Below are 9,697 nucleotides of genomic sequence, written 5' to 3'. Positions count from 1 at the left end.
AGTGACGGCACAGCCCCACTTTCCTACAGGGCCCGACCGGGTCCCCAGCCATCAGGAAAAATCACACACATCCCACTCCGCTTGTTCCCAGAATCCTAGCAGGAAGAGACAACTAGCGGTGCAAGACACCAAGCCGCGACCTGGTCAAAGTCCCTTTTTTATTAAGGGTTATCAAGCTGTACACAGTTCCTACGCCTTCCGCTGTGAGCTCGGGCGGCACAGTTCACCACACCCGCAGCGGACTACACCTGGGCGAGGGGTAGAGAGGAAAGTAGGAGCTGGATCCCAGCATGCAATGCGGCAGCTCCAAGCCTAGGGCGAAAGCCTCCTGTCGCGCCTGTCCCTGCTCCGGGAACAGCGGGAGGCAGGCCAGAGCTCTCCTGCTGGGAGGTAGACAGCCGAGGGCACAACCAGCCCAGTCCGTCCTATGTGCAGGCAGTAAGGGGTATGGTAAGCAGCAATGAGAGCCAGGATGGCCTGTCTCCCAGGGGCCCATCCTAAAAGTTGGGAGAGGGCAGCAAAGAATTTCCATCCTGCTCCTGCCAGTTTAGAAACCTTCCTTCTTAGTGTCAAAAGATAGCATGAGAGGAGCTGGGAGCCAGGGCCTCTGCACCAATGCAAAGCAAAAGCTGAACAGAATGGGAGCAAAGCAAACAGAACGGGAGTGAGAGGCACACATGCCAGTCCTGTGCAGGAGGCGGGAGAGAGGCGAGCAGGCTGCAGCACTGGGAGAGAACTGGGGGTGAGGTAAGCGCCACAGCCCGAGCTGCTCTTCTGTTTGGGGTCGGGGAGGGAGGCTGCAGAGGTTGAGGGCTGGGGCCCAACCTCCCCACTCCACAGTTGGCACAGGTTCTCCCTGCTTGGCAGCTTCTGTGGTGGGCAGTCCTCTGGAGACTTGCAGGGGTGGGTGCAAAGGTGGCAGTACTGGGGCTGGGCTGGGGACCAGTTTCTAGCACCACACTCTGAGCCAAGGTGGGTCCTGGGGATGAGGCTAGAGTCCTGTGCGCCTTGGTTCCTAGGCCCCCCATTTCTCTCCTGGGGCTGTGGAAAGCCCACCGTTGGCATCTCCCTTGGCCAGGCACAGACACACAAACACCACACACGTGGAGCCAGGCAACACTCAGAGGAGCCCTCCATGGCGGGCGGATGGGATGGCGGGGCATCAGCAGCCACCATCCTGGGACATAGGGACCCTCCTCATCCTCGTCTATACCTGTGGAGAGAAAAGCATTAGCAGTGGAGATAATCTTCAGCTATGGGCTTACCAGAAAAACAGTTTTTATCAGAGATAAAGGAAAATGAAAGCTTGATTCCTGGGGAGGAAAGCGTAGGGAAAACCAAGCCTCAGATTCCAGAGAAGGTGAGGCAAGAAAGGGGAGTGTATTTTGGAGAGGGACCAACAGTATCTCTGTAGGAGAGGTCTGCCTTCCTTCACAGGAGGCTTTGATCTTGGCCTGGAAGTTACTAGTTCCAGTAGTAGTCGTTGTCCGGTCCTGGAGCCCTTACCTTGTGCACCTGAGGGGGAAGCTCATCCTCTGAGCCCTCCTCGGGCACCGGCTCTGGGTGCCTGGAGGCTGCCTGCCCGTCTTCGGCCCACCCTCCGAGGGGCAACCGTGAGAAGTGAGAGGGAGCTCGGGGTACTGTGCCAGGATCTAGAGATACAAGTAAACATACTCTTAGAATGAGCACAGACAAAAATGTGGAGAAAGATTCTGGGGCTGTTTGGGGTAGGGTGAAGCTCAGTCTCTTTGGGCCTGATCGCTCTGACCTCCTTCCTCCCCAAGAGGCCCCCCAAAAAGCCACCTTTCCCTGAAGGCTCTCTACCCTCCCGGACTTTCGCTGATACCTGTGATGCCCCCGTAGCGCCTCTGGAAGCCCCCCTGCAGGGCGGTGGTCTCAGGTGCTCCAGGCCGGGCTGCAGCACAGGGATAGCTGGCCGAACGGGGGATAGGTTGGGAGGCCCGGGAACCCTCTCCCCCCTCTTCAGGGGCGCTCTCCCCACTCTCATCGCTCTCCCGGCGGTGCCACACGTGCCGCTCAGGTTCGGCCTGGGCCTGCTGCTTGTGGAGCTGAGAAGTGGGGGTGGGGGGTTGGGGGGGCTCATTAGTTGGGAATAGGATATCTGAAACAGCTGCCCCCCACCTTGCTATCCCCCAGTTCCCATTTTCACCACCTCACCGAGAATCAACGACCCAGAGTAACTACGTTAACGATGTGTACCACACATATGACATCTTACAGGTTAAATTCTCCACAGATCCCTGGAACCTAGTCATTTGAGTCCATTACGAATTGGCTGCATGTGTAAGAAAGTGCCAGGCGCCCTTTCAAGATGTGGGAAGACAGCAGTGAACAAAACAGACAAAAGTCCCAGCCTCTGTATGGCTTTATATGCTGGGGGGTGGAGGCAGGGAGTTATAGACAATAAAATAAAAAAAGGAAATAGATGCAAATATGTCAGATAAATGCTACGGAAAAAAATAAGGCAGGAAGATTCAGGAGGGTGGCCAAGGGAGACTCTTTTGGTCAGAATGGCCACAGATAGTCTCACGGAAGAGGTAAGAACAGACACGTCAATAAAGGAGGGAGCCATCCGCCTAGCTCAGGGAAGTGGACTCTTGGCAAGGGAAACAACAAATGTATAATGGCCCCGGATGACAATAAGCTCGTCTATGTGGGAATGCAGATCAGAGAAGGGGAACGGCAGAGAAGGGTTCCAAACCCACGTCTTGCTTTTCCACGCCTAAACCCCTCTGTCTGTCGGCGGCCCCCTCGATTCCAGGGCTCTGCCCCTTCCCGCTGGCTCACCTGGTGCATGTAGAGGGCGTGCAGGCTCATCTCCGTGGATGCGTACTCTGACAGCACCAGGCTCTGCAGCTGTCCTTCCCACACACTGCTCCCGGAGCTGGCTGTCCTGGCGTCCAGCCTGTCCCGGCCGGCACACACAGACAGTGGCCATCAACATTTCTGAGCCCCGCAGAAGCTCCTGGGGGACTACTGCCATGCCCTCCCACAGCAGCCCACCTCTACTCACCCAGAGCCTGTCATGGTGCTGGGAGCTCGCCCTGTGGGCACCTGACCGGGGTGCAGAGGGGAAAAGGAGCGCAGGGCAGAGGCGACTTCGGCCCTGTGCCTGGAGCCCTGCAGGTCTCTGGGCAGTGGGGGGCCCCGGCAGGATGAGCCGGCTACCACATTTGCAATAAGGCTCAGTGGCTGTGAAAGAAAGTGGTGGGTAGGGTTCCCAGGGCAGGAGGGAGGCCGCGGGGTCCCTCATATTCTGGACGTCAGAACCCCAGGGCACAGACTGAACAGACAGAAGGAAACCGACTGAATGGGTAAGCCCTTCCGTCCCAGGTCTGGTCCTCAACTCCCAGCACTGGGAGTCCCTTCTGACTACCGTCACCTCCCAGTCCCCAGGGACACACCTCAGACTCAGATTGTAATGACTGGATGGACGTAAAGAGAGCATTTTCAGGAAGCAGACCCCCTTGGGCGAGGCTGGCAGCTGCTCCGTCCCGCTGAACCTGCTCCTTGAGGAAGCCGAGGAAGGCGGTGCTCTCACGTGGCGGCTGCCAGCCGGGGTTGGTGATAGCGAAGTGCATGAGTGACAGCTCTGTCTTCCCGTCCTCAGCTTGCTGGTACACCGAGGCCTCTGTCTGCCCACCGGAAAGCCACTGTATAGGGGAGGCTACTATGAGCAGGACTGCCACATCCCGTCCAGGGCCCTGGGGCAGGCCCCTGCCCCAGGAGCAGCCGCCTGCTGGCCGAGTTGCTTGGTTTGTGACTTTCTCAAGCAAACTTGGCCAGAGGTGCCAGCTGAAGGCTAAAATCCAGCCCAAGCTTCTAGTTCCCCAAACGGTGTGTACCCTGGTGCCCGGCTGCCCAGAGACGGGGCCACCTTTTCGAGATGCGCTGGCTCAGAGCGGTGTCTTTTTTGCAGTCTGCCCAAGGACATGGTGTGCCCCAGCATTGCCTCTGGCCACCTGCGCCCATCCTTTCCCAGTACCTGGGGATGCCCGTGCTGGCGAACATCCATCTGAGCAAAGGAGCAGGTATCCCCAACACCGACAACCTCCACGGTGAAATTGCGGAAGAAGTCTATGATCTCCAGGGCCCGTGGGCGCAAGCAGAAGATAAGGATGAGGGGCGTGACGATGGGGCTCAGCAGTTCCTCCAAGATGAACACCTGAAAGGGAGGGGACTGCGGTCACAAGAAAGCTGGCGGGATCCCAGCCCTCACCAGCGAGCTATCAGCCGGTCTCTAACAGGCCCTAACTCCCAACTCCACTCACTGCCTTGTACTGGAAGAGCTGGGCAAACTCGTCCCGGGTCTGCGAGCGGTGGGCATTACCCTGCCAGTGGTCAGGCATGTAGTGAATGTGTGCGAGGATCACGCGGAGCAGCTGCTCAGGGCAGAACACCATGTGCTGGTCCGGGATAAAGGACCTGCAGGAGTCGGGGCCACGGTGAGAGGGCCGCCTCTCCCAGGGGCCACTAGTCGGCTTGCTCCCACCCCCCACGCCCCACCTGCCGCCCTGGCCCGCACCTGCACACGGTCACGGTGACCCCCAGGAGCGTGACGGTGGTGAGGACGTGCTCCACGGCCAACACGTCTTCGTCGTAGATGGTGAGGGCAATGAGCACGGCCAGGATGGAGCCAGCGAAGAAGGCGCCGTTCTTGGCCAGCAGCGTCAGCAGCGGGGACAGGAAGCAGTTCATGTACTTGGAGGCGGGCTTGTAGCCTCGGCTGAGGCGGGACTGCAGCTCATGCTCCAGCTCGTTGAAGTGGCGGAGGTAGCAGCGGCCATAGAGGGACCAGCAACGCGCCCCGAGGGCCCCGGGCTCCCGCTTCAGCACCTCAGCGTAGCTGAAGAAGGCGTATAGGATCTGCCAGATGAGGATGAGGGGACACAGCAGGAAGTTGGCGATGCCAATCCACAGGATGCGGTTGCTGAGGCGCTGGGCCAACTCCAGCCGCTGCCCCCCACGTTTGTACTCAGCCTTGAGGCTCCATTCATTGAGAAACAGAGAGCCAGGGCCCCAGAAGAGGATCAGCTCAAAGTTGTACTTGAGGCCACGGGTGAAGAAGACAGCCTCCCCCAGGCCTGGCAGGCGGAAGCGCAGAGGCAAGAGGGACTTGTTCACCAGGGCGACCATGTAGTTCTGGAAACGGAGGATGCGGTGGTAGATGTCCAGCTCGGTCAGCTCGCGCTTGTGGATGCAGATCTGGTGCTCCTTCTGGGTCTGCACGATGCGCGCCTGTACTTCCTGCCACGTGCAGTAGGGGAGGGCGGACTGCAGGGCGGGAGAGAGGGCCGCCAGGGAAGGTGGGCTTGTGGTCCAGGACTCCTCCTCCTCGCCCCGCAGTAGCTGTGAGACCCCATGTGGAGCTGGGGGGAGCCTTTAAGCGGAGGCTCCTGGACACACCAGGCCGCGAGGGGGATGCCCAAGGCCCAGCGATCCGCCCCACCTGGCCCCAGCCACTGAGGGCACCTTGGGCTGTGGCGCTAACAGCCCTACTTCCCAGTCTCACCATGGGGATACGCAGAGCATGTAGGTAGAAGGAGTGGATCTCCCAGTAGCAGCAAATGTTGTAGATAAACTTGATAAGCCGATGGATCCAGAACACACCCGCGATGACCAGGATGGTGATTAGGGAGCCATTTTCCTGAATCCTGTTGGGGGAAAGGAAGGGGACGAGGAGTGGCCCCTAAGGAGTCTTGGCAGACAGGATGCCATCCCGAAGGCTGGCGAGACTGAGGCCGAGTCTGTGTTTGAGAGATGTACCTCCCACTCCGCTCCATTCCCCACCTGTTGGTGGAACTCTGGCTCTGGGGTCCTCTGAGGCCCTTACCTGGCACTACAGACCTGGGCGGGCAAAAAGGCATCTGGCAGAGTGACCTTGACGGGCTCGGTCGGGTGAAGACTATGGTTCACCATCTTGTTGGCAAAGAGGATGTCGTAGTCCACACAGCTGACCAGGAAGGTGGTGAAGGCAACCACAAAGAGGAACTGCCTGGGGAATTGGGACGAGGGTCCAAGAGTCAGAGAAGCACCAGTGAAATAGTGTGGGAAAAGGTAAGAGTCTGGAAGCAGCAGAACAAGATTAGAGAGCAGCCTTTGGGGACCAGCAGGGGCTGGAGAACTCCCAGTGGGCTCTCTCTGCTGCTCAGCCCCTGGGACTGTCTTAGGTCCGAACCAGCTCCTGCTTTTTCCTCTTAGCCTTGGGCGTCACACAATTAACCTGCTTTCCTCCCCGCTTAGTAATCTCTGCCACCACTTACTAGACTCACGCAAAGATCTTGTGATTGTGGTCTCTGCTACCCAATCCTTGATTTCCTTTTGAGATAGTATTTAGAAGCCCTAAGGGGATTTACAGTCTTTGCTGATTGAAGGAGGGTTTCCCAATCGCATCCTCTTTGGCAAGGCCATATGGCTTTTTCTTTTTAGAAAGCGTTCTGCTCTGCCTTCCTAGGTGTAACTAAGGCAGAACACACATTTTTCTTTCCTTTTTTTTTTTTTTGTAAGATTTTATTTATTTATTTGACAGAGAGAGAGATCACAAGTAGGCAGAGAGGCAGGCAGAGAGAGAGGGGGAAGCAGGCTCCCCACTGAGCAGAGAGTCCGATGTGGGGCTCAATCCCAGGACCCTGAGATCATGACCTGAGCCCAAGGCAGAGGCTTAACCCACTGAGCCACCCAGGTGCCCCAAACACACACTTTTCTTAAGCGGCCGACATCTCTGAGACCTCCTGACCGAACCACGCCCATTCCATCTGGGCTCTGATGAAATAATCAAGTCTTGAGTTCTCCTCAAAGAGGAGAGAGGATTTGGAAGATTTAAAAAAAAAAAAGAAAAAATGAGACTATAAATTTTGGTGCCACACCTAATCCCTGAACTCTAAAATTAGTCTGTAGGGTTTCAAGCCAGAAACTGAGCCGCACCTGCAGGTGCCAGGGCTGAGCTAAAGGAAAGGAAAGACTGAGATGCAGTCCTTTCCCACATCACCATCCCTTCTTAGACTTACATGAGCTCAAAGATCTCCCCGATGAGCATGCAAGTGAAGCCATTCTTCTGGTGTAAATTATAAACGTATAATTGTCAAGAAAAATGTGTCTGATAGAGACAGCAATTAGGAGCACAGACTTTGGGGCTCATGTGCCTGAACTTAACTCCCAGCTCTGTGACTTTCTAGCTTTTGGCCAAAGTTACTTAATCTCTCTCAACCTTTGTCTGCAATGGTACTTTGGAAATAATAGCACCCGTCTCATAGGATTATTAGGTATCAAATAATGGGCGTAAAGTATTTAACACAGAGCTGACACAGAGTAAGTCAAAAGATATTAATTATTATAGTTATTAGCGTCCCATCAAAAAGAAAGATCTCCTTTAGAGAAGGTCCTTATGAACTGACACCACCAAGTGAAAGGCATGTAGCTCTTGGGAAACGCAGGGTTATCATTATCCATAACGATCATTATTTCCCCAGCCTCTTTCAACCTTAAAAGTTCCATCTCCCTTCCGGGGATTAGAATCAAACCCACCCCAACTTCCCATCCAGGCCCTGGCTTAGGGAAGGGCTAAGGGTCCCAGAGCTCCAACGCCGAGACACAAAGGATATTCGAGAGAAGAAGAGGTCAAGGTTTTCGATGTGGTGCCAGGGTGCTGTGGGTACAGGAGCAGAGATGTCAGAGCCCCGAAGGAACCAGAGCCCCTTGCTCCCTCAGCGCTCCTCCACCCGCTCTCTCCCCAGGCCCCGCCTCCGCTGTCGGGTCAGAGAACTCACATTTACTCCCCTCAGGGACGTGCACCAGTAGGTCCTCCTCCCCAGGGGGTGAATCACTGTAGGAGGCCTCAAGGCGCTGGTATTCAGTGTCGAACTGCGCCATCACCACCGCCCCCTGTCCACTCTGTCCACCTGCCAGTAATGAAGAGATCTGGTTCATACCCTGGGGCTGCTTGTCTGCTGTCCTGCCTAGTAGACCAGAAAGAGTGAGAAAGAATCTCTGGGCTTGGTCTCTACTCCCAGTCTTCTCGGCTCAAAGGCAGAGGAGTAGTTACCAAAGGAGAGCAGTAAGCTCAGGGTGCGGGAGCTCAGTCCTTCGCAGAGCCTTTCCTGAGTGTCTATTGAGGTCTGGCTGGACTAAAGCAAGACTCCGCTGCTTTGGGAGGGGCGGGGAGGGCTGTTTCATCTTCTATGCAGTGGAGATAAGGGGACTTCCCTCTCCCTCCTGGAGAAACCCAGGTCTCCCAAGAGACTAGCAGTCCGGAAGCACTTTGTAAACAAAGGTTTGAGATAAGCACATGGCCCTACCAGCTCCATGGACAGCGTCTGCTCCACTCCAGCCCTTGATGCCCGGGCTCCGCAGCTTCTGGAGGAGAAGGTGTCAGGCCCCAGAGAGAGGGGAGTGGGGAGAGAAAGAAACCCAGCCCTCCTACCAACCCAGCCTCCACTGAGAGGAGGCCAAGCATGGGGCAAGGAGCTGCGTTAGAAAAGAGGCAACTGGCGAGGTGTCCTTCCTCTGGTTTACTATACACGGCCACTCATCCAACCCTAGGATCCCAAGAAGTGGCTTGTTGAGCCTGTCAAGACTGAGTCAGTACAGGCCCGAGGTCAGGCAGCTCCTCTGGACTGTTCTTCCATCGCCCCACCTCAGCCTCTGAAATTAGGCCTCTCAGGGTCCTCAAAGCCCCAAATCCAAAACCCAAGAAAAGAGTCTTTCCTGAAAAGGACCTTTCTGGTCAACGTCTTCTCCTGCTTTCCTAGCACCAAAGGCAGGCATAGCTGGATCGGAAATCCTGACTGGGTCAGTGGAGACCCAGATCCTGGGTGAACTGCGGGGTCCCTAGGTCCCAGGAGCCAGGCATGTCTAGACGGCACTCACCCAGTCGGTGCAGACCCTCGGGCCGTGGAACACGACCCAGCCGGACCCCAGTGGGACTCCCTGGATTAGTGAGAGCCCTGGGTCCAAAGGAGCTGACCAAGCCCTCGGGGAACTCACCACTCACCGGGTCAGTGTGGACCCAGGCTCATGGAGCCCTGGCTGGCCGGGCCTGGGCTCAGGGGTTCCTGCGGATGGTGGAAGAATCGAGCCAGTCCGAGAGCGGATCGCCCAGGTGGGCTGGGTTGCCTCCCCACACCCAGCGGCCAGGACCCGAGCCCAGAGCGCCCCAGGGTCGCCCGGCACCAGGCCAAGGGCTCGGCTCCCAACAGCGGACAGCCTCGCGCGCGGCCCCGCCACCCGCGCGCGCCCCCGCCCGCGCGCCCCCGCCATCAAAACATTCCGGCTGCGCGCCTTCGCCCCTCCCGCGGCGCCCCTTCCCCCCGTTACTCGCCGTGAGCTCACTTAGGGCTCCGCGGGCAACCCCCCCGTCAGGTCCGGCCCGGGCCTTGGGAGTTCAGTAACCGATCTCGCGTTTCACCTCAGGAACCGTGACCCGAGCGACTCCAGGGTCTCGGTCGGCTCCGCTGGGTTCGTCCGGACCCGGAGCCCTAGGCCCGGCGCCTGCCACTCACTGTCACCCGCAGTCAGCCTGGCCAATGAGCATGGGGGGTGGAGACACAACGGCCAATTCTTGGCTTCGGGGGCGGGACTAAAGGTTCGAGGTGGGTTTTGGACCGTCAGAGGACCAATAGTGCGCGCCATGTGGGGCGGGGCTGAGGCACGGGCGACGCCGTTTGTCCCCTTCGCTGCT

At 57.5% G+C, this 9,697-nt stretch overlaps 1 protein-coding gene across 4 annotated transcripts; it reads right to left on the bottom strand.

Moving 5' to 3' along the window:
- Nucleotides 1-144: 144 nt before the first annotated feature.
- Nucleotides 145-9,511, bottom strand: ATG9A (autophagy related 9A). 4 transcript variants are annotated; one of them, XM_080799130.1, is made up of 17 exons: nucleotides 9,349-9,481; nucleotides 9,004-9,071; nucleotides 8,316-8,373; nucleotides 7,788-7,919; nucleotides 7,623-7,666; nucleotides 7,029-7,093; nucleotides 5,855-6,016; nucleotides 5,534-5,675; nucleotides 4,547-5,295; nucleotides 4,293-4,446; nucleotides 4,007-4,186; nucleotides 3,426-3,674; nucleotides 3,035-3,213; nucleotides 2,809-2,926; nucleotides 1,847-2,069; nucleotides 1,507-1,652; nucleotides 145-1,213 (listed from the first exon to the last, which is right to left on the bottom strand). In XM_080799130.1, exons 4-17 carry the CDS (start codon nucleotides 7,888-7,890, stop codon nucleotides 1,208-1,210), a joined length of 2,520 nt encoding a protein of 839 aa, XP_080655256.1. In that variant the 5' UTR covers nucleotides 7,891-7,919; nucleotides 8,316-8,373; nucleotides 9,004-9,071; nucleotides 9,349-9,481; the 3' UTR covers nucleotides 145-1,207. The 4 variants fall into 4 exon arrangements, with proteins under 4 accessions (XP_080655256.1, XP_080655257.1, XP_080655255.1 ...); XM_080799131.1 differs by having other exon boundaries at nucleotides 9,011-9,071; XM_080799129.1 differs by lacking the exon at nucleotides 9,004-9,071 and having other exon boundaries at nucleotides 9,349-9,511.
- Between the last annotated feature and the right edge of the window lie 186 nt (nucleotides 9,512-9,697).

This window comes from Martes martes (genome assembly GCF_963455335.1).
Source record: "Martes martes genome assembly, chromosome: 3".
Lineage (NCBI taxonomy): Eukaryota > Metazoa > Chordata > Mammalia > Carnivora > Mustelidae > Martes > Martes martes.
The sequence above is the reverse complement of the archived record's forward strand: the minus strand, read 5'-3'. Positions and strand labels throughout refer to the sequence as shown.